General features: G+C 37.8%; 3 protein-coding genes and 1 long non-coding RNA gene across 6 annotated transcripts in view; 3 read left to right on the forward strand and 1 right to left on the reverse strand.

Annotated features, from left to right (window-relative positions):
- LOC127521144 (gastrula zinc finger protein XlCGF57.1-like) overlaps positions 1 to 23,782 on the forward strand; it is a 35,096-nt gene that overhangs the window by 8,311 nt on the left and 3,003 nt on the right. The window contains exon 3 of one of the 2 annotated variants that reach the window (XM_051910186.1): positions 7,391 to 8,126. The exons of the other annotated variant lie outside the window; for it this stretch is intronic. Coding sequence (XP_051766146.1) covers positions 7,391 to 7,419 — 29 coding nt within the window. The 3' untranslated portion in view covers positions 7,420 to 8,126. Of the gene's footprint in view, positions 1 to 7,390; positions 8,127 to 23,782 lie in introns of those variants that run through there. 2 annotated transcript variants of the gene reach the window in all.
- The window catches only part of LOC127521174 (uncharacterized), a 53,875-nt gene that overhangs the window by 5,289 nt on the left and 24,804 nt on the right, over positions 1 to 23,782 (reverse strand). The gene's annotated exons all lie outside the window — the stretch shown is intronic.
- Positions 406 to 22,271, forward strand: LOC127521162 (zinc finger protein 239-like). Of its 2 annotated transcripts, none has more exons than XM_051910220.1 (3): positions 406 to 551; positions 16,705 to 16,906; positions 18,935 to 22,271. In XM_051910220.1, exons 2-3 carry the CDS (start codon positions 16,858 to 16,860, stop codon positions 19,753 to 19,755), a joined length of 870 nt encoding a protein of 289 aa, XP_051766180.1. In that variant the 5' UTR covers positions 406 to 551; positions 16,705 to 16,857; the 3' UTR covers positions 19,756 to 22,271. The 2 variants fall into 2 exon arrangements, with proteins under 2 accessions (XP_051766180.1, XP_051766181.1); XM_051910221.1 differs by lacking the exon at positions 406 to 551 and adding an exon at positions 14,002 to 14,067.
- On the forward strand, positions 1,486 to 8,126 carry LOC127521148 (gastrula zinc finger protein XlCGF57.1-like). Its single transcript, XM_051910200.1, has 3 exons — positions 1,486 to 1,632; positions 6,037 to 7,233; positions 7,391 to 8,126. The coding sequence occupies exons 1-3, from the start codon at positions 1,584 to 1,586 to the stop codon at positions 7,417 to 7,419; spliced, it is 1,275 nt and encodes a 424-aa protein (XP_051766160.1). The 5' UTR covers positions 1,486 to 1,583; the 3' UTR covers positions 7,420 to 8,126.

Raw genomic sequence — 23,782 nt, forward strand, 5'->3', positions numbered from 1 at the left:
TCTACTTTTATTTTTTGTATTTTCTGCTCCAAGCATTAAACTTTTATTGTCTGCTCCTTCTTGCATCAAGAATAAATAATTTCATAATTTTAATTACATCTTAAGTCATGAAATATGATTACTTTCGGGGCTTTCCATGTTTTCAATTTCTCGAAAAAGATTTTAAATGCCTAAATTTCACCCCACACATGACTGAGATGGATTGAAATGGCAGTCTGTCTACATCAGTAACTGTTTTACACATATTTTTGCTTATGTTGCTTTATAGATGTTTCGTCGTTTTAATTGTACAGTATTTTGGCGCGTTTTTGATAATCTATAGTTGATTTCGTCTCGCGTTGATGACGTCACCACTCACGCTCGCTCCATTCAGTGTCGAGTCTTTTGAGGTAAACAGTTCACGCTATATCGCGTTACTGTAATACACTGTTTACACGGTTTGTTTAGGCAACATTTTACGGGGTCATTTCTGAATGGGTTTCATCGTGTTTGGCGCTGTTCGCGTCTCTGCTAACTGAAACATTTGCCTGTTTCACTTCGCATAGAAAACGGTAAGATTTTAGCGAACTTTGTTGTTATGAATGTAGTTATTAGGCAGTCGAACTATATAGATTCATATAGACAAATTACAATGGTTGATAAAGTCATAGTGTCTGTCTTTATATATTACTGTTATTTTTTTCTGTATCACTTGAGAATAGTAATATTAGAGCACTTCTATAGGTTTTCAGCGTATATTCTGACTCAAACAATCTGTTTCTAGCAGCAAATCCTTAGAATAAAGTGAGATGATCTGCTGCTGATCCTGAATGTCTTGTTTAATGAGTATTGATAGTCTATGGATCATCACTATTATCAGAGCAGCTGAAAAGCCTCTTTATTTCATGTCAGTAGATCCTGTTTTCACCTCATTCATTATGTTGATGTTTTCAGATCTGTAAATTGCCACATTAAGTTCATTTCATTAGTGTCAACAGACTTAAGCAATTGACATGATCAGCTATTGTGACATCTAGAAAATATAGGTAGATATAACAGCATTTCATTAATTTGTTATGAACCATGTTTATATAGTCTAAACAAAAACAAGTTAAACTCAATCAGTGCATTATTTGTTTCTTACAAATCTGTAAATGTATTTTTCTGTGTTTTATTCATTATTCTTTACAACTTATACATTATTTATATTTGGTATCTTTTAATTGTTTTACTCTTTTAATTCTATAATTCTTTGCCTGTATATTAATGTGAGGCAATATAAATGTAGGAATAAAGTATGTGGATGAAATTCTTGGAAATAAAAAAAGATAGAATTTTAAATTTAGGACACTTTTTCATTAATTTACTTAAAAGAAAGATAGGTAAATATTTAAAATGTGTGAATTAGTATAAAAACAAACTCAGTAAGTGATTTCTTCTTGATTTTGTCAGATCTGCTCCTCCTCCTTCAGTGAAGCTCCTCCCACTGCAATTCACCAATAAATGCTGGAATATTCCCATCAGCCTACAAGTGAAGACGAGCATCAAACCATCAGAAGAGCTGAAATCTGCAAAGACAGAGTTTATTGAAGGACAGTGAGAACATGAGAGATCCAGAACACTGCAGAATGAAACACACTGAAGAACAAAGAGGTTGGTGTTTATTCCTGATCCTTCATTCATGAGGCTGAAGAACAATAAGGTTATAAAGCAGTTCATCAGATTTAGGACTAGATTTAGCTTCACGTACAAAACTCGCTCAACTCGCCAAAATGATTATACTCATTGTATTCTACTCTGTGAGACCATTCAAATGACATATAACACGATTATTTGAGCTGTATGATGCTTTTGACACATTGGAGTACATAGTACAAAAAAATTCATAAATTATGAATGTTGTCTACATGTAGGACGTCAATTCTGTGTGGTATGTAAGACTCTCTCGCTCTCTCTTTGAGTGTGTGAGAAACACAGCTCTCTCAACAAAGCGACGGTGAGTTAGGCGCCTCACACTAGGGTTTACTCTGCGTCAAATACACTGCATTCATTGAGATTAACTAAAATAGTGCAATTTATGGATCGCTTGACAGAGAGCAAAACTCTCAAGTGCTCAGTCAGAGTGTTTGGTGAGTGAAAATATATCTCTGTGTACCAGTTCTAGATTGCAGAGGTAGCTCCTTGTTTAATGATAAACTCCTCAGCTTCACGTCCGCCGTCCACCACAGTTGTTTTCGAGCAGTTGCTGTGAATGGATCGCACACAGAAATGCGTCATCAACTAGGCTTTATCGTTATTATCGCGGGAAGAATAATTCTCATTGGTGGGAGGAATTTTTACCAGTATATTGCAAACAATAAGATATCGCCCATCCCTACCGCTGACAGACATTGCAAGGACAAGGGTAATGAGTGCTAAGCAAAGTTTCTTACAGCCCTTTGTGTTTTTTGTTCTTAAAGGGTTAGTTCACAAAAAAAATGTTTTATCTCCCATAGTAAGCAACGTAATTACGGTCATTCAAGGTCCAGACAGGTATTAAAGACATCGTTAAAATAGTCAATGCGACTACAGTGGTTCAACCTTAATGTCAAAGTAATACCAAACTTCGCTGCACCTAGAGGCAGACGACAACATCAAATACAATCAACTTGTTAACAAGCTCCACAGTGCCACCCAGTGCATTTAATTATAACTGTGAGTTTTAGTTTGCGTGCTTAGGATTTCACTGCTTTTACCGCCAGCAAAGCAACATATGTAGTAGAATTCGAAAAGTATTTTTATTTTTCAAATGATAATTACAGATTGAATATTCAAATGTTCGACTATTCGTGCACATTGGAATTACATCGAAAAGGAAAATACAGTCAAGTGCAATGTGTAAAATGAGAACACCACTGTAAAAATATGTTGTGAAATCTTTGTACGCCCATGTTTCAGCACGTTGTTACAGGAAAAGCACATCCACAGAGTTATACCTACATGATTAGCACAGTCAAGTTCGCTTGTGCATTTGCAGCCTTTTGTGGAATTGTAAGTTGTAATATTATGTTTATATTGTGTATATACAGACTGTTTAGTATATTCTCTCTTCATCACGGCACCTGTTAGTGGGCGGATATAGGCAGCAAGTGAACATTTTGTTCTCAAAGTTGATGTGTTAGAAGCAGGAAAAATGGGCAAGCGTAAGGATTTGAGCGAGTTTGGCAAGGGCCAAATTTTGATGGCTAGATGACTGGTTCAGAGCATCTCCAAAACTGCAGCTCTTGTGGGGTGTTCCCGGTCTGCAGTGCCTATCAAAATTGATCCAAGGAAGGAACAGTGGTGAACCGGCGACATCGTCATTGGCGGCCATAGCTCATTAACTGCTTTTCTACTGTCACTTGCGGCTCCTCCGGGTTCCCTCGTCCTGCCGGTTCCCCCTTGGTCAGACGTCATACAACTTCCGTCACAGTCCATCCTCTGCACTCTGTCCCTCCACCCCTACGACTGCAGCGGGTTCCTCCTATCCCTCGGCGTCACCTCTGTCCTCCATCACACCGGCTCCACCTCATCCCTCGGGTACTCTGGCTCCGCCTTTGACAGTCATCGAACCACAGTTCTTTGTGTCCTTAAGTTCTTACTGTACATCTCTGCCATATTTTCAAACACATTTTCAAAAGTTTGCACTTTCAGGCACCCAATACATTGTTGTCGTGTAAATGAATGGCCAAAACGCATAATTTTTTATATGAAAACTGCGTCCCATAAATCTGTTCTAACCAGCCACAACGAGCGACAGGACAAAGAAAGATCATCTAAATTTGCCACATTGAATAAAGTTCACCTTCAAGACCAGCAATTTCAACTGTGACATAGGTGGCACTTGAGTACCGCCAGACTGGCCATCATACTGCTGATCGTCTGGGTCGTTGTCCTTGAAAGCAGCAGGGTCCAGGCCAGACTCATCCATAGCGTGAAGGAGTTTGCCCTGAAACCTTTGAAAGACCGCCATTGTGTGGAGAGCAGATCCAGCTTGATTGGCCGCAGAGTAGACTCTAGCTGTTAAGGCAGACATGGCCCTGCATGGCTTAGAGGGATAAACAGCCTTGTGGTGTTTTTGCTCTGTGCTGTCAACAATGGTGAGGGCAGAAGAGTGGATGCTGGCCAAGTAGAGGGCACGCCACGATCTAGTATGAACAGGGCAGATCCTTGGCAGGGGGCTTGCTGATGGCACCCCAGCTGCAGGAACCACTTGTTGAGGCACCTATGGGCAGGCTTTTCTGGGGCCAACCACTCTTCGACAGCCTTGCTAAGGACACGGCAAGTTCGGCATCCAGACCAGGCCCAACATAGCCTGGCTCCTTAGGTGGAAGGGGGCGGAGTCCTCCATGGAGCCCAACCACTCCTCCACACCAGAAGCTGCCAATGACATAGGGTGCTTTCACACCTGGCTTATTTAGTTCACACTAGATTTCGTTGTCCCATTTGATGCGGTTCATTTGGGCAGGTGTGAATGCAGCAATTACATCTGGGTGAGCACCAACAGTGGACCAACAAGTGTAGTGAGACCTCCTTGAAGAGGAGCAGGTCACTTGAGATGTGAAAGCAATCCGACCCAACGGACCAACGAACCAAACAATATCATAATTCATAACGGGAAATGTGTTATATAAAAACTAGTAGTGTCTGATTATGTGAGTGAGCACATTAGTTACCATTGTTGAAAGCCAAAGAGCGCCTCTTTATATTAAATGTTGTGTAATTGTGCTTCTCCGTGCAAGAATGCTGTCCAGACAGTTACAAATAAAGCCACAATAAGCTTATGGAGCTAACTTGGCAATCATTTTGATGGATGACGCTGAGAAAACTCCAATAAAGAGGATAGCGGTACTCACATGTGACTTGCATAAACACATTTTGGTACATTCTGAAATGTTGCCATGTGAAAGCGAACCAAACCAAGAAGAAAATGCAACATTGTAACAAATTTAGTCCCTGTTTCAGAACAAAACAAATGATCCATAGGTGTGAAAACATCCATTGTATCATTAGCAAATTCCTCTTTGGAACCCCCAAAAGAGACCAAACCACTTGCACAAGATGAGGGCTCTGGTCTCCTTGGGAGAAGAGCACCGGGAATCCCTCCGCTGTAGGGAGAGTGAGGCATGTGGGATATGGGCCAGCGTAAGCCCCATCTGCTTGGCCCAATGACTCCACCGTTTCTTCCTTTCAGGCTCCTGAGAGGAAGAGAATAGCTGCATTTTCACTTTCGGGCCAAAGGCGAGTGGGCTAGTGCATGCCAGGGCCAGTCGCATTTCCACTGTTATTTTCGGGGGCTTGATCGGGCCTCGTCTGGGCTTCCTCAGGGCCAACGGGCAGGGTTTTTTGGCCTGCCGAATACCTTGGTCCAAAGTGGGCCAACTGGGGCTTGAGGAGTGGCCATGAACAGAGGTGGAGTTCATCTGAGTCAGGAGACAGTCAACACCGCTGCTCATTTCCCATGTTATTATATCAGGCTACCAGCTAACCTCAACATTTAAGACATTTTATATAATTTTCAGCTCAAAACTCACTTTCAGACACCAGCGAGTGTTTGAAATAACTTCTTTGCGATCCGATGGGGATGCTGATCACTGTATGAGGCAGAAATATACTTATGTGCGATGCTAAAGGTTACATATGCTAACTATTTTTACTCTCAATAATAATATAAAAAATATACTGCAAGCCTTCAGGTGATCATGATCATAATAAGGCAATCAGATAATCAGTCCACAGACTCCAGTTTAAGTCCATCTGGAACAATAAATCATAATGAAAATAAAATCATTTTCTTTTTTTCTTTCTTTCTTTTGATACTGTTTATGAATGCCATTTTTTGCCTGATGTGTAACTGTTCCCAGTATTGTTCTCAATTATGATTTATTGTTCCAGATGGACTAAGTAAGTAAGTATACATTATCCGGTAATTGTAATGCGAGTGTAAGTGACAGGTTGCTCGTGCACACAAGAAAGTCTGTTTTCTTTTGGATGATTTTTAGGATTTATTGAAAATGTAACTTTTTACTTTAATTACAGACATGATGCTGGAGAATGAGGAGGGTGCAGAGAAGAAACATCATGTCGAAAATGGAAAAGAAACTGGCTTGCAGATTGAAAGTATTTCTTTACTGAAAAAAAGAGACAAGAAATGTTTCACCTGCCGTCAGTGTGGAAAGAGTTTCGCATACAAACAGAGACTTGAGGTTCACATGAGGGTCCACACTGGAGAGAAACCGTTCACATGTGATCAGTGTGGAAAGAGTTTCACAAACAAAAAGAATCTCAAGGATCACATCTTAGTCCACACTGGAGAGAAACCATTCAAATGTGATCAGTGTGGGAAGGATTTTAAACAACAAGGACATCTTAAGGAACACATAAAAATCCACACAGGAGAGAAACCGTTCACATGTGATCAGTGTGGAAAGAGTTTTAAATACAAAAAGAGTCTCAAGATTCACATGATGATTCACACTGGAGAGAAACCATTCGCATGTGATCAGTGTGGAAAGAGTTTTGCACATCAAGTTCACCTTAATGAACACATGAACATCCATACTGGAGAGAAACTGTTCACATGTGATCAATGTGGCAAAACATTTTTGTGGGCTTCAGGCCTGAAGATCCACCTGAAAGTTCATTCAAAGGAGAAACCACATTCATGTTCTTTGTGTGGAAAGAGTTTTTTGCATCTGCAAAATTTAAAAGTTCATCAGAAAAGACATACTGGTGAAAAAGCTTATGTGTGTTTTGAGTGTGGGAAGAGTTTTATTACAATTGGAGATTTGAAAATGCACCAGAGAATACACACTGAAGAGAAACCTCACAAGTGTTCACACTGCGACAAGAGATTCAGTCAGTCGGCACATCTGAAAACACACGAGAGGATCCACACTGGAGAGAAACCTTACAAGTGTTCACACTGCGACAAGAGATTCGGTTATTTAGGAGACCTGAAAAAACACGAGATGATTCATACTGGAGAGAAACCTTACAAGTGTTCACACTGCGACAAGAGATTCAGTCGGTCAGAACATCTGAAAAAACACGAGATGATTCACACTGGAGAGAAACCTTACAAGTGTTCACACTGCAACAAGAGATTCAGTCGGTCAGACCTTCTGAAAACACATGAGAGGATCCACACTGGAGAGAAACCGTATCACTGCACTGCATGTGGGAAGAGTTTCATCCGATCATCTGCTCTACACAGTCATACAAAAAACAATCACAGTAAGTAGTTCATCTTCAGATCCAGCACTTTCAAGTGTGAAGCTGCATCCTCTCCAAACGTGACACAATAATACCGTCGAGCAATAAGATCTCTTTAATGTGAGGGTATGTTTACACAACAACAACAATAAAAAACGGAAATTTTTTTTGCAAACAGGCGACAGCGTTGTCAAACTCATCCCCTGAACGAAAGCTGACAACTAATTCTTCAGAACTCCTCCAGGAAGCGGACAAACAATTTGAGTTAAAAATTCAGGACACGAACAAAGCATCAGATGAGAAGACCGAGTGGAGATCATATCAGAATCAAATGGGTTATCAGCTTCATTCAAGCCATCTAACTACTCTCATCTCATTTTTATTTCTTTTACTTAGTTTCTTTTCTTTTCCATTGAGAGTCTTGTGTTTTAAGTTAAGTTTTGCCCCAAAGTTTAGTCCACAACTCTATTGTTTTGCCCGCCTGAAACTTCAACTCCACTCATCTGTTCATCCAACAACACACCAGAATGTGATTGGCTTCCCGAGACGTCACTTCAGACACGACTAACCCTCAGCGAATCAATGAACTGGGGAAATCCCTTTCAGTAAGGACGCTACAGATCAAAGACACACAAAAAAAGCAAGAAATGCCTCCAATTCTTGCCAAATTGGTGCATTGATATAAATTTAATAACCCCTCCTAAGAAATGATAGAAGGATTAACTTAATGATTGATTGTTCGTTCAAGTCATGTTTATAAAGTGCATAGGCATATAGTGTTAGAAACATGGATTTTCATCATTTCACTCTCTTTCTTTCTTTCTGCAACTCATGTGAATGTGTGTGCGCATGTGTTTGTGTTATGTATTAGTTTTTTGTGTTCGAATAATCAATAAAGTCTCATTTGTATTGCATGTTGTGTGCTTATGAATTTAATGTCTTAAACTGCTGATCTTGTTATCGTGCTGATAAACGGTGTTTTCACTATTAGTTTGGATAGTAATATCCACTACTGAGTTGATAGTTACGGCCCATTCAAGTGAATGCTGGACGATTCATTTGTTCAGCTATAAAATAACTGATTCCTTCAAAATTATATCCAGAACGCTGCAGAATGAAACACGCTGAAAAACATGTTTATTCCTGATCCTTCATTAATGAGATAGTGATTCCACAATATTGTTTCTCTGTGCCGTTATCTTTACAGTTGTGGTGTGGACTCTGCTGTTCCTTTATTTTTAGAATGACTTTTTAACTATATCTTTATTATTACCATTATCATTATAGTTATCATACTTGGTGTGAACAGGCTTTTAGCCTGAGAAAGAGAAAGGTATTCAGGATTGTGACTGTCAGAATAATAGATTACTAAGATTTCTGAACTCATGTTACAAGTTCGAGAGAGGCCACTGAGGGGATTCTCCACCCAAAATACTCATCCTGATAATATAATTTATGTTGGCAAACAAAAAGTATTATTGCATTATTGGCATTATTGGTATTTTGGTTACACAATAAATTGTATTTAATTTGATTTCCCTTTAATTCATAGTAAACGGTGTACCCATTTGCTGCTGCTTGTCCTTTAGGTTGGTGCATGCCAGCTCGCTCTTTTTAAAATGTTCAACGAGGCATCTTGCAGCAGCCAAACACTTGGGAATAGCTTGGTGGTTCTTCAGAGCACTTTACACAACCAAGCTGTCCTGACTGCTGGAACAAAGATGGCCGGTGACTGCTGCCCTCTCAGACACAGCCGTGACTCAGAGAGGAAAATATCACTACCTTGATCTCAGGCCTGAACAGTGGAACCTGATTGAGAAGCTAATCGAGGCCCTTGAGTCATTCGATGGAGCTATATGTTACAATATGTTACCTCTAGTGCAAAGCCTTAAGAAGTCTATACAGCTTTTGAGACTGCACTAGACAAGTCAGACCAGGCTCATGTAAGAGCTAACAAGAATCAAACACGGGAACTAACGAAGAGGCAGAAGGTGAAACGGATCAATCAATGAAACACTAGGAAAATTAACGGGCACACAGGCTTAGAACACAAAACTTAACCAGAAACACACAAAACAGAATCTAACTGTGGCAATGCGGTATTACGCGGTATAGTGCGCCATTTTTTTTTGTTTCGTTTTTTAACAAACCTCATTTATCCTGATTTTAGTGCATATAAAGCTCTGTTGTTGAGTTATTATGTAGCATATTGTTGCTTTTTAACTTACAGAGAGACACATTTTAAAATATTTTGTTTATTGTTAAATGCCAAACAGCAATAAGAACATGCCTTTTCCAACTTGAAAATGGAAAGAAATCAAAGTATCACATGAAAACAAAGTGTAAATGAAAATACAGAGAATAAACGAAATATTACTTGAGCATTAATGAATGTGATTTGGACCTGGGTTATAATGTCCTTGTTTCGCGCTAGGAAAACCAACATATTAACCTTATGTGGTTTCAGGAAAGATTGCATAGGGGTAACAGTGTTCCCGGCGGCACTGAAAACCCTTTCCGATGGTGTGCTCGTTGTACAAATACACATGCACTTGCGATAAAACTTTGGAAAGCAGTGGAAATCTACACTGGTTATTGCGCCACCAGGGCAGTGGATTTGCGTTTGAGTCCATGACCTCGTTATCTGCTCGAGCTCTCTTAGGTATGGACGCAGAGGTTGTCCGTGACTTCAGCAGGTCTCCAGGAGTCTTTGCTGCAGATGACACCACCGATTGCCCTTCATCTCCAACCACTGACGTACTTTCGGGTCTCCACTCCCAACATCTCTTCGATAAGTATGGATTTTGTATCTGTCTCATTTGTATGATCCCCCTATATTTTTGTAAGGCAGCTGGTTCAAACTTCTCCTGTAGAACCCTGCACATTTTTATGCTTTATGTCCGATGTTAAGGTGGTATCCTCATTTGATGGTTTAAGCATATCTTCTGTCAGGAGTTTCAGGACGGGTTTGACTGATGACACTAATGTAGCTCTCGCCAGACAGCAGATCCGGAAATTCAGTTTCAAATAGTTTACATTTCATAACTTACCAGTATGAGGCCATGTTGAGGGATTTGAAGTTCCGCTTGTGCTTTCACCAGATCTCTTCAACCAGCTCTGAAAAAATGTACTGACCAAGGTTTGACACAGGCCCATTGCTCTGGCAGCACGGTCCTCAACGTCCATCCAGGGACCACTCTTCAAATGCGTGCTGGAGAGCTTCCGAAATATTGTGGAGATATTTTCGGGCATAAACACTGTTTCAAGGCAACTTGATTTCAGAGTCCATTCCATGCTCAGATAATGAACATGGAAAAATGAAGTAGTCGACGGTTGCATTTGATTGATGTCTTTACCTCATTGTACATTTTGGGAACAGCAGTCTCTGAAAAGTAGGTTTTGCCTGGCAACTCGAACTGCTTTTGAAGTATTGACTTGAATGCAGGTTTCTCCACCATGCTGAATGAAACCATCTCTTCAACTACATACTGCATAACAGCGGCTGTAAGGCATTTATGTCTGTTACTTTCACGGCTGTATTTGACAGATTTCACAAAGGCTTCAGCTGTTGGTACCAGCCTCAGCTGTCCTTTTTGAGGTTGCTCCACGACTTGATGCTTGAGGGGGCAGCTGTGCTTCGATGGCTGGATGACAGTTAGCGAGAAGACACCTCAAATTCGATGTATTGCCGCATGTCACAGGAATATGTATTGCCACATATTTTGCATATTGGCTCATCTAAATTTGCTGTCTCGCCCTTTTCATTTGGTTGAAAGCCAAAATGGCGACGTTAATACAATGACTCGGGGGTCCTTAAAGGGTTAGTTCACCCAAAAATGAAAATTCTGTCATTAATTACTCACCCTCGTGCCGTTTTACACCCATAAGACCTTCGGAACACAAATTGAGATGTTTTTGTTGAAATCCGATGGCTCCGTGAGGCCTACATTGGGAGCAATGACATTTCCTCTCTCAAGATCCATTAATGTACTAAAAACATATTTAAATCAGTTCATGTGAGTACAGTGGTTCAATATTAATATTATTAAGCAACGAGAATATTTTTGGTGCGCCAAAAAAAACAAAATAACTTATTTAGTGATGGCTGATTTCAAAACACTGCTTCAGGAAGATTCGGAGCGTTATGAATCTTTTGTGTCGAATCATGATTCGGATCGCTTGTCAAACCGCCAAACTGCTGAAATCACGTGACTTTGGCGCTCCAAACTGCGGATTCGACACGCTGATTCATAACGCTCTGAATCTTCCTGAAGCAGTGTTTTGAAATCAGTCATCACTAAATAATTCGTTATTTTGTTTTTTTTGGCACACCAAAAATATTCTCGTCGCTTTATAATATTAATATTGAACCACTGTACTCACATGAACTGATTTAAATATATTTTTAGTACCTTTATGGATCTTGAGAGAGGAAATGTCATTGCTGGCTATGTAGGCCTCACGGAGCCATCGGATTTCATCAAAAATATCTCATTTTGTGTTCTGAAGATTAACGAAGGTCTTACGGGTGTGGAACAGCATGAGCGTGAGTAATAAATGACAGAATTTTCATTTTTGGGTGAACTAACCCTTTAAAGGGAAATTACACGTTGGCTGAAAATGAGATATTTGAGTAGTTGTGAATTTCTACGTGTTTTAAGTTGAAAGAGTGTACATTACTGAGTTACAATTCTGAAAGCAGAAAAACAAAGTAAATAGACTCAAATAGTAATCCAACATAGGCCTACACTAGGGCTGCACGATTAATCAAAATTAAACCGCACATGATTTGGCAATCGGCTGCATTTTTTTTTTTTTTTTAAAGTGCACAGCTTGTGAAGCACAAGCTAAATGCTGCTCCATCTGAACGCCAGAGGGCGCTCTTGTGCAGAAACTCCAAATATGGCCCACAGAATATTTGTTGCTAACAAATTCTTTTTGTTGACCTGAGATTCTCAAGCATTTGTCTAAAACTTGTCCAAATGTTGTCCCAACTTTACAAATTGAACAAACATTTTTACATTCAACAATGTTGTGCCAGTTCCCAGCATGCATTGTAGCTTGAAAAAATTATGAGGTAATTATTACTAAAAAAAGATTATTGCTTTGCATTGACTGGCTTAATTTATGCTGCAGCTGCTGTTGTTATCACTGTTATTCAGCTGTCATATGTTTCAGAGTTCGTTTTTTTACTGAATTACAATTGTTGTTCATAACCATGTTTGAGATTTGTTTTGACATGAGACATGCGTTGAGGTGTTGAGCTATATGTTCTTTTCATTGCAGCTTTTGCAAATTATTTGCCCGGGTGAAATGGGTAAACTGTGTGCCTCTAGTTTTAAGAGGCAAATGATGTTCTTGTTGTGTAGTTAACTTTAAAAAAATCAAACAAGGATTGGAGCTGCTTGCATTGCTAAACATCCTTTGGTATTTCTTGACAAGAAGTTTTAACTACTTTTTTTTAAGTTGACTTTAACTGGAGTGAATTAGTTGAGATAACTTAAAAAATTGAGTGCGATATTTTTCAAGTTGGCTGAACTATTTTTTTTTTAGTTGTCTTCACAAGAAGTTTTAAGTTGAAAAGATACACTTATTAGATTAACAAAAGTATTTAAGTTGATTTTAACTGAATTTTAAGTTGATTTTAGCTTAAAAAAATATGATCTTTAAACAAAATATTAAACAAAATTTACACATCATCATCATCATCATCCTGTTCAAAGTTTACACCCCTGCTCTTAATGCATTGTTTCCTTCTTGAGCATCAGTAAATGTTTTCACCTTTTGTGTATGTCACTCAATTGTCCAAAAAAAAAAAAAAAGAATCTCAAAATCAAATTTTTATGATCCCTCTATTTTTGTTAAAATTATTACAATTTTGCATGTTCTGCAAGCAGAACTGTAGCTTAGGATGCTTTTGCAGCCTGAGAATCACCAGTTGATGTTTATATTAATTGCCCAATACAGATTAATGTTTAAATTAAATAAAATTCAAAGTAATCATTTTGGTAATCTAAAATACTTTTCGGATGTAACTATAATTTGATTACCACCCATTTAAAATGTAATTGTATTGAAATACAGTTACTCATATTTTGTATTTTAAAAATGTAACTAAGTTACTTGTATATCCCAACCCTGACCATACTTTGGAGAATTACATCTGTCTGAATGGCTGTGTTTAGAGGCTGACAGACTAACATTCATTTCTTAAAGTCAAATAATTATTTATTAATTTTTAATGTCTGTGAATAAATATTTTAAAAGCGATAGATTGTGTTTTAGTCACTATTTAGTGCTGAAGAAACAAAGTTTGTGTTGTTGTGGTGAAGTGAAAATAAAAGTTCTGAGAAATTCAGTCTTATTTAATACATGATCAAAACTAGATATGGTTTGTATAGCCTACTGATTATTGACGTCCATCCATCCCGCTCAAGTCGAAAGGAGATATCCATCTCATTAGTTTTAATTTTACTAATCTAATTTTTGTATTTTCTTTTGAGTAATCATTGATTAAATATTATTTTTTTTATTAATATATTGTTATCTTTACTTTTTTTTTTTTTTTACCTTGTTATCAACAACTTTTATTGTCTGCTGATTATATTTGCGTCAGGAAAAAAATATTTCTTAATTTTTGTTATATCTACTCTGTCTGTCGTATATCAGTAACTGTTTTACTATTAATTTGTTTCATATGTTGATATGTTTTATAGATGTTTTGCCGTTTTAAACAGTATTTGGAGCGTTTTTGATAATCTACCGTTGGTCGTCTCGCGGTGATGACGTCATCATTCGCTCGCACCTTCAGTCAGCCTCGAGTCGTCTGAGGTGAGCAGTTCACGCTATTTCGTGGTAAGACAGTTTGTTTAAAGCAACATTTACGAGGTCATTTCTAAAATGTTTTCTTTGGGTTCGTCGCTATTTGTGTGTTTGCTAACTAAAATCTTATTTTTAAAGAAGAAGGTTTTATTTCCTTGTTTCTATTCACACAAAACGATAAGATGCTAGCGAACTACTTTGCTGTTATGAAATCGAACTATATTTAGATTCATATGGACACATTACAGTTGCTGATAATGGATGCCATTAATGTTTATTTTTATATTGTATATATTTTTATGTATTATTTGAGAAATAATATAATATCACTTTCATAGGCTTTCAGCATATATTCTGACTCAAACAATCTGTTTCTAGCAGCAAATACTTAGAATAAAGTGAGATGATCTGCTGCTGATCCTGAATGTCTTGTTTAATGAGTATTGATAGTCTATGGATCATCACTATTATCAGAGCAGCTGAAAAGCCTCTTTATCTCATGTCAATAGATCCTCATTCTATTGAATGAGTTATTGTGACATCGACAAGATATAGGTAAGCATCATAATGGCATTTATTATAGCTTGAGTGGATTTTTAAAAAAATGATTACTAAATGAAAACAAACATTACAAATAAAACCGCGCTGAACTTTATTACAAAAAAGTAAAACAGTACTGAACCATGAAAATGCACTGTACTTTTTGAATATATAAAAATGTATTAATTATAACTTAATGTTAGTTTATAGTGCATTAACTGTTAAGAGATAAAACTTTAAAATGTAAAAATGCATTATTAAATGTTGAAATTAATTAATGAACAATACTTATATTAACCTTAGTTACTCTTATTTTAAATTGTTACAATTGCTTATAAATCCAAACATTCATGCTTATAGATGGTTATCTTTAAATGTCTACACAAAGGCTATAGCATTGAAATTAGACATGTTTATTGTATGTATACTATACCAAAGACTATAGAATAACACAAGACATGTCACTCGTATTGTTTTGAATGGGAGAAAGTGTAACGCTCAATATGGCGGAATAAGTCCCGCCTTCAAAATAAGAGCCAATCGCCGACCTGTAAAGCCATCGCGTCACTGCAGCGGCCGTTAGAAGCACCGGTTTCTATAGAAACAGTCAGACGCGCGCCTCCGAAATGAGGCACAAGAGACGCGCATTTAGGTCTGCGCATGCGCATTAGCTTGATCCAGCCTAAATACTGTTTTTTTTTGTCATGATTTGAGCGTTTGGAAAAAAAATTTTATGAGACAGTTGTTGTCAGATTTCATTGGTGATTTCAAATATGAAATTTAATTGAAAGCTTGGCAAACAGCTTTGGAGAATTTGATGTTTCCCCATTCAAAGAGATAGGAGCTGCACGATGCCCAGGATGCCCGAGAGGCGTTTCAAAGATGGCCACCGAGTGAAATGACTTGTCTTAAAGGGACTTTGGATACACTCATGTCACGATTCGAAACAAATCGATACTGAACTCCTGATACGATACTTAACGCAATATTTTAAGCCAAAATGAAGAGTAATAAAGCATAATTGGGGCACTAATAGCTACTTTACTAGATAGCAGGGGTTGAACGACTTCAGATTTTTTAAAGTCGACATTTATGTGATTAAAGTCAAGTCGAAGTTAACTAGTCGATGATGACGTCATTTATGGGGCCGTTCACACAAAACGCATTTTTCCATTTCAATGCGTTACTTTTCCATTGTTTTTCTATGTAAATACGTGCTAGACGGACGTGTATATGACCGTTGTGCTCATGTCTTGCATCTTTTGCAGCATCTCGCGCATTCTACACGCCGTTATAAAACGCGGCGCTCAAGTTCAAATCAGTTCAACTTTTAAAAAAACGTGTCTCGAGACCTTGCATTTTTCCCCTATTCTACTGCCCGTGTTCTGTGTGAACGACCTCGAGCTGAGACTGGGACATTTATTTTAACTTTTTTTTTTTTTTTTTTTGTCTTAGGGTCATTATTTTTATCAGTTCTATTGTCTTTGGGTTGTTATATTTCTCACAGAATTTCTGCTTGTTCTAAATCAGATGCAGATAAAGTAGCACAGTAAAGATTACATTTATATGAATGCATTAGTGAGAGAGAGTGCGTGTGAATTAATTCTACTTGGCAGCATCTCTCTACTAATAGTGAAGCTGTGGGTTTTAGTTACTAAGAAATATATGCTAGAACTTTTCAGTTTCTAAGTTAGTTAATTAATAAATCACAAAATAGTGCTGACAATACATTTTTGTGCTACTGAATGATTCTTGATCTATCTGCACATGATGTGCGCGTATAGCAGTGCAGTTTAGAATGGTGATTAACTTACCTGTACAATGAGCTATTTAAAACGTGCATTCACCCGATCAATTTTGAGTATCCAGATGGTATAATTTTGGAGTGCTTTCATTAACTTTAGGATATGTAGCGTAAATGTGGACTTCAAAGATTTTTCCTGCTGCGCCCTCTATAGGCCATGTCCAGCGACTAGTCGATGTCATGCTTAAAGCGTCATGGCAGGGCGTTAAAGTCGACTAGTCGGTACAACCCCTACTAGATAGATAGATAGATATGTGAACATAAATACTTAAAATGTGTTAATTAATATAAAAACAAACTCAGTGATTTCTTCTTGATTTTGTCAGATCTGCTCCTCCTCCTTCAGTGAAGCTCCTCCCACTGCAATTCACCAGTAAATGCTGGAATATTCCCATCAGCCTAAAAGTGAAGATGAGCATCAAACCATCAGGAAGAGCTGAAATCTGCAAGGACAGAGTTTATTGAAGGACAGTGAGAACATGAGAGATCCAGAACACTGCAGAATGAAACACACTGAAGAACAAAGAGGTTGGTGTTTATTCCTGATTCTTCATTAATGAGGCTGAAGAACAGTAAGATTATAAAGCAGTTAATCAGATTCAGTGTTTGTAGTAGGAAAAGAGTTCAACCAATAAATAATAGGGGACACTTTCTACAGTCATGTGAAAAAGTTAGGACATCCTATTGTATTCCATGCTTTTCAATATCAGGGCATAATAAAAAATCATCTAGTGCTTGGCAGGTCTTAAAATTTAATAAAAACTCAGTATGACATGACATATACTGTGTCGTCGTTTATTTAACAAAAATAGCCAAGACGGAAAAGCCATGAGTGACAAAGTTAGGACACCCTATGATTCAATTGCTTGTGGATCCACTTTTAGCAGTAATAACTTTAAGTAATCATTTTCTGTATGACTTTATCATTCTGGAGGAATTTGGCCCGCTCTTCTTTACAACGTTGCTTCAGTTTGAGGTTTGTGAGCATTTGTTAATGCACAGCTCGCGCCACAGCATTTCAGTCGGGATGAGGTCTGGACTTCACTGGGCCATTGCAACACCTTGATTCTTTTCTTTTTCAGCCATCCTGTTGTAGATTTGCTGGTAGATCATTGTCCAGTTGCATAACCCAATTTTGGCCAAGCTTTAGCTGTCGGACAGATGGCCTCACGTTTGACTCTAGAAAACTTTGGTATTCAGAGGAGTTCATGGTCGACTCAATGACTGTGAGGTGCCCATGGCTACAAAACAAGCCCAAAATCATCAGCCCTCCACCAGTATGCTTGACTTTTGGTATGAGATGTTTGTGCTGATATGCTGTGTTTGGTTTTCACCAAACTTGGTGATGTGCATTATGGTCAAACATCTCCACTTTGGTCTCATCTGTCTAAAGGACATTGTTCTAGACGTCTTTATTTTAGTTCAGATGCAACTTTGCAAACCTAAGCCATGCTCCCATGCTTTTTTTAGCGAAAAGAGGCTTTCTCATGGCAACCCTTACAAACATTCCATACTTGTCCCGTCTTTTTCTAATTGTACTGTCTTGAACTTTATCATTTAACATGTTAACTGAGGCCTGTAGAGTCTGAAGGGTAGCTCTTGGGTTGTCAGCAATCTCTCTGAGCATTGCAAGCTCTGATCATGGGCTGAATTTGCTGGGATGTCCACTCCTGGGAAGATAGGCAACTGTCTTGAATGTTTTCCACTTGTGAATAATGATGGACTTCAAACTGTTTGGAAATGGCCTTGTAACCCTTCTCAGATTGGTAGGCAGCAACAATTGCTTCTCTAAGATCATTGCTGATGCATTGTGTTAACACACACCTGAAGTGTCCAGACGCTCAAACTGCCAAAACTTCAGCTTTTATAGAGTTGATCACACTTGCTGATGATCAGTTAATCAAAGGCATTTGATTAGCAGTGCCTGACCATTACTTACTTTCTTAATTCCTATGTCATAACAGTGTTGAGTGAAAAATGTTGGACAGCTAATTAATTAAGTTTTTAGTAAAATAAATTAAATATCCATCTGAGAGACTGTCTGAACTTTAGCACTATTGTGTAGTTTTTTTTAATGTAAATATTGTAGCAAGCAGGGTGAGGCCGAGGGCTGTGAGAATGGAGCAAGGCCGGTGGAGTGATTGATAATGAGCTTGACTTGCCTCGTATCTCTTTGTAGCTTCGGAAGTATAAAAGGAGGAGTGATGAGAGTGAATGTGTTTCTCGTCCATGAGGGGCTGCCGCGCTTTTACTTTCGTTTTGTGTTTGTTTTATTATTAAAGTTGTTAAATGTTCGCCGATTCCCACCTCCTTCTTCCCTGAACAACACACATGTTACAATTATGTTAGATAATTGTGTAATTGCTCAAACATTTAATAGTTCTCACTACAGGAACATTTAGGATTTGTGCATATAATGTTTTAAAACTAATGACTGGAAGGCAAATGTACCTCGTTCATGGAAAGATTTAGCTGATTTTAGATTTCTAGCTGTTGTCTACTTTTACTTTACATTTCTCTCAGATGTTTTTGTAATTTATTTCACTATCATTTCAGACCTGATACTGAAGAATGAGGAGAGTGAAGAGGAGGAGAAACAACATGATATCAAAACTGGAGAAAAAAATCACTCACAGGCTGAAAGTATTTCTTTACTGAAAAGAAGAGACAAGAAATGTTTTACCTGCCGTCAGTGTGGAAAGAGTTTTACATACAAAAGGAATCTCAAGGTTCACATGAGGGTCCACACTGGAGAGAAACTGTTCACATGCGATCAGTGCGGGAAGAGTTTCACACACAAAAAGAATCTCAAGGTTCACATGTGGATCCACACTGGAGAGAGACCATTCACATGTGATCAGTGTGGGAAGAGTTTTGTAGAACAAGGAACCCTTAAGACACACATGAACATCCACACTGGAGAGAAACTGCATGAATGTGATCAATGTGACAAAACGTTTTTGTGGGCTTCAGGCCTGAAGAAGCACCAGACAGTTCATTTACAGGAGAAACCACATTCATGTTCTTTGTGTGGAAAAAGGTTTTATCATCTGCAAAATGTAAAAGTTCATCAGAAAATACATTCTGGTGAAAAGGTACATGTGTGCTTTGAGTGTGGGAAGAGTTTTATTAGAACTGCAGATCTGAATCGGCACCTGAGGATTCACACTGGAGAGAAACCTTACAAGTGTTCACACTGCGACAAGAGATTCAGTGAGTCAGGACATCTGAAGAAACATGAGAGGATCCACACTGGCGAGAAACCTTACAAGTGTTCACACTGTGACCAAAGATTCAATCAGTCAGCACATCTGAAAACACATGAGAAGATCCACACTGGAGAGAAACGGCCAGAAGTTGGCGATATCACTTTGTAGAGATGCACTATGCATCTATAGACTGAACACATAATACACATGCGCATGACGTCACCGTTTTCACTGAGTGTGCTCCACAAGTCCTGAAAAGTGAGGCCAAATGTCTTGATCACCCCCAGATGGCTGGACCCAGTATAGGTCATAAACCCCGACCTCTCCATGTAAACTAAACAATGAAATTACACTTCAAATAATTTTTTCCCAGAGATGCGCTGCATCCCAGTTCGCCTACTTATACTACACCCTATAAGTATACCCTTTTTGTGAAAAAAAAAAAATAATAATAATTTTTGAGTGTAGCAGAAGAGTAGACAAACTTTGGGACATACTATCACGTCATAAAATAGCGTCTTTAATGGTTGCTCTCTGTCGCTTAGTTACACGCATTCTGTCACCGTAAACTGGCCTATCAATCATCTTGTCACAGTTAAAATCCTCCCCGATTCATTTCATTTCATTTCCTACCATATCGGAGAGAAATGCAGTAGCATGTTGATTAAAACTGGAGCAGTCAGGCTACTTAAAAAAAAAGTTCAGGGGCGTGTGCTTGTGATTGGTTCTGCGGGAGTATGGGCGGGACCTTGATACCACGGCTCCACGCTCACTACTGCGCAGATTCTGGCTCTGAAACAATATAATTAGTGCAAGATGTCAGCGCCATCTTGGGGCATTGGCGGCTTCAGTTGTCTACAATTGAAGAGAGTAAAGGTGCGTCGTGTCAGTGAAGCAGAATGCATGACCTGCAAAGCTGGCACGTACGTGTCAGTGTCAAATAAAGGTGCTAGCGACCTAGAAGCCCACATAAGCTCCGCAAAACACAAAATTGCAGCTAAAGAAGAGAGTTTGTCAGGTAAATTGACCCTTCGCCGGGAGTTTGATTTGACAAGCGATCTAACCAGTCTTAACGCAGAATCCGCCATTTTGTCCGACAAAGCAGTCAGGAGTTAGAAGATTAACCTCGGTGGACTTGAACTTGAAAAGTGCTGTGTACTGACGTCTTTCTGCGTTTGAAACAACATTCCTTCTGATGTTCATTCATGTTTATTTGATGATATAAATTAACTAGTAGGAAGAGATGATCGGTTCATGAGCCGCTTGAGCTGAGGCGCTACAACAATCTGTCATGACACATTAAAGAGACACAAAACGTTTTTTATTTTTTTCGAATTTCTTAAAAAATTTCACAATTTGAAAGCTGGGACTTTGTTTAATATCATAAGTAACCTACTCTGTCTTGTCTGTCGACGTGTTGTCATCCTCTTTGCTCCGCGATGTATTTTGAAATCCGCGATGAAAAGGGGTGCCAATAGATGATGCAAAGTGCTTTGATCAGGTCACCAACCTGAAGAAATTCACAGAAAGGTGTAACAGTGATGGAGATTTCTTTGATCTGCAAGCACACGAGAAGTGGACCAAATATTTTGAAAGGTCCAAAAGCATAGAGTTTCATTCAGAGCTACTGAAGATTGCACAGTTTTTCTTTGCTGTTCCTTCTCACAATACAAATGTAGAGAGAGTTTTTTCATTGATGCAAAGCCAGTGGACAAAGGAAAGAAATCACTTGTCTGTTGAGTCACTGAAGGGTATTCTGTGTACACAATACAACTATAGACTTTCATGCGTACTTGATTGGTAACCCAGGACTGTTGGGAAAGATTCGATCTTCAGGAAAGTATACCAGCGAAATCAGAATTTTTTTTAACTGAAATTTTTTTTTATGGCAACTAATTTTATTTTAACCTATGGCCATGAAAAGAAATGGTGTAATGTAAAAGGTGTTAAAAGCTAAACCTTTTGTTGTTGTTATTCTATTGTTGAGGGCCATGAGTGAAATGGAAAGGATGTATTACTTTATGTATTAAAGTTCAATAACATAATTGCATGGTTGTGAATGCATTTGTCAAGTCGCCCCCACTATCCTCTTTTTTTGAAAACAAAAATATGGTCACCCTAGTTTACATGGAGATAATAACTCTATTGTTTTCAAAAATTTGCACTTTGAACCCCGTTTTCTAAAGTTAGTGTTTTCAGGCACCCAAAACGCTATTGTCATGAAAATGAACGGCCAGAAAACTTAAGTTTTTAGTTGAAAATGGTGTCGTGTAAACAGCCTCAAAATCTGTCCTATCCAGCCACAATGAGCGACAGGACAAAGAAACATCATCAAAATTTGTGACAGTGAATAAAGTTCATCTTAAAGACCAGCAGTTTTAACTGTGAGATTCACATCAAAGCATAGATGGAAAAAATTATTCTTGAATATCATTTTGCTTCAAGATATAAATTATATCATAATGCTTTATTATGAGTTTTATTTTGTTAAATTTTATTATACTGCATATGAATCACTTGTAGTTTGTTTACACTTATGAAAAAAGTAGGTTTATTTATTTATTTAAAACAACTAGTTATTCTTCCACTTGTAGTGTATTTAGAAAACTCAGATGTAAGATCTTTTCACTTTTATTCTCTTGGGATGCTTTGCTATCTTGTTAGTCAATAAAGAGAGAAATGAATCTAATTTGTTTTCATTTTTCCTTTTTTTTTATCTGCTTTACTAATTAGCATATTAATAATGTTATCAAAAACATTAATTGTCCCTTTTTATTTTCCGCTGGTTCTTCTTAGATCAAGAATAAATCATTTCATAATTTTAGTTACATCTAAAAGCCATGAAATGTTAATATTATCATTGTGTTTGGGGCTTTCCATGATTAATACCTAATATATTTCACCCACACATGACAGAGGGAATTAGACTGCTGTCTGTCTACACCAGTCACTGTTTTACATTTATTTTTGTTTAGTATGTCGTTTTATTGACGTTAACTGCTCGCGTCTCGCGGTGATGACGTCATCATTAGCTCGCAGCTTCAGTCAGCCTCGAGTCGTCTGAGGTAACCAGTTTATTCACGCAATTTCGTGGTAAGACAGTTTGTTAAAGCAACATTTACGAGGTTATTTTTAAAATGTGTTCATCGGGTTCGTCGCTATTTGTGTGTATGCTAACTAAAATCTTATTTTTAAAGAAGAAGGTTTTATTTGCCTTTTTCTTTTCACATACAAAACGATAAGATGCTAGCGAACTACTTTGTTGTTATGAATGTATTTATGAAATCAAACTATATTTAGATTCATATAGACACATTACAGTGGCTGATAAAGATGGGTGTCATTAATGTTTATCTTAAATTGCTGATATTTTTCTGTATCATTTGAGAAATATCTCTTTCATAAGCTTTCAGCATATATCCTGACTCAAACAATCTGTTTCTAGCAGCAAATACTTAGAATAAAGTGAGATGATCTGCTGCTGATCCTGAATGTCTTGTTTAATGAGTATTGATAGTCTATGGATCATCACTATTATCAGAGCAGCTGAAAAGCCTCTTATTTCATGTCAATAGATCCTCATTCATTATGTTGATGTCTTCAGATCCGTAAATTGCAACATTAAGCTCATTTTATTGGTGTCAACAGACACCGCCAGCTATTGTGTCTATTTCATGATTGGTTTTTGTACGTAATACTAACACCAGTGCATTAAGTTCTCATGGATTTTATACAATGTAAAATAAAAGATCAAAGAATAAGGCAGAAAATACAGTATCAAAAGTTTGGAAACAATTGTTTAATGTTTTAGTCTCTTCTGCGGACTACATTTATTTAATAAAAATGCAGCAAAAAGAGTAATATTTTGAAATAACAATTTAAAGTAGCTGTTTTATATGTGAATATATTGTAATATGTACAATATATGTGTATGCATGTATATGAATTTTCAGCATCATTACTCCAGTCTTCAGTGTCACATGATCCTCCATATGCTGATTTGCTGCTCAAGAAACATTTCTGATTATTATAAAAGTTGAAAACAGTTGTGCTGCTTCACTGAACTTTCTATTCACCAAAGTATCCTGAAAAATTTAATGTATGATGGTTTCCACAACAATTTTAATCAACAGTTTTCAACAGATGATAAATGTTTCTTGAGCTGCAAATCAGCATATTAGAATGATTTCTGAAG

This window comes from Ctenopharyngodon idella, chromosome 10 (assembly GCF_019924925.1).
Source record: "Ctenopharyngodon idella isolate HZGC_01 chromosome 10, HZGC01, whole genome shotgun sequence".
In the NCBI taxonomy this organism is placed as follows: Eukaryota; Metazoa; Chordata; class Actinopteri; order Cypriniformes; family Xenocyprididae; genus Ctenopharyngodon; species Ctenopharyngodon idella.

Excerpts from the sequence above, each read along its gene's own strand:
- LOC127521148 (XM_051910200.1), top strand. The coding sequence starts at position 1,584 with ATGAGAGATCCAGAACACTGCAGAATGAAACACACTGAAGAACAAAGA. Across the intron at positions 1,633-6,036 it reads ACACACTGAAGAACAAAGAG|ACATGATGCTGGAGAATGAG; the intron begins GTTGGTGTTTAT and ends CTTTAATTACAG. Across the intron at positions 7,234-7,390 it reads TCATACAAAAAACAATCACA|GCGACAGCGTTGTCAAACTC; the intron begins GTAAGTAGTTCA and ends TTTTGCAAACAG.
- LOC127521162 (XM_051910220.1), top strand. The coding sequence starts at position 16,858 with ATGAGAGATCCAGAACACTGCAGAATGAAACACACTGAAGAACAAAGA. Across the intron at positions 16,907-18,934 it reads ACACACTGAAGAACAAAGAG|ACCTGATACTGAAGAATGAG; the intron begins GTTGGTGTTTAT and ends CTATCATTTCAG.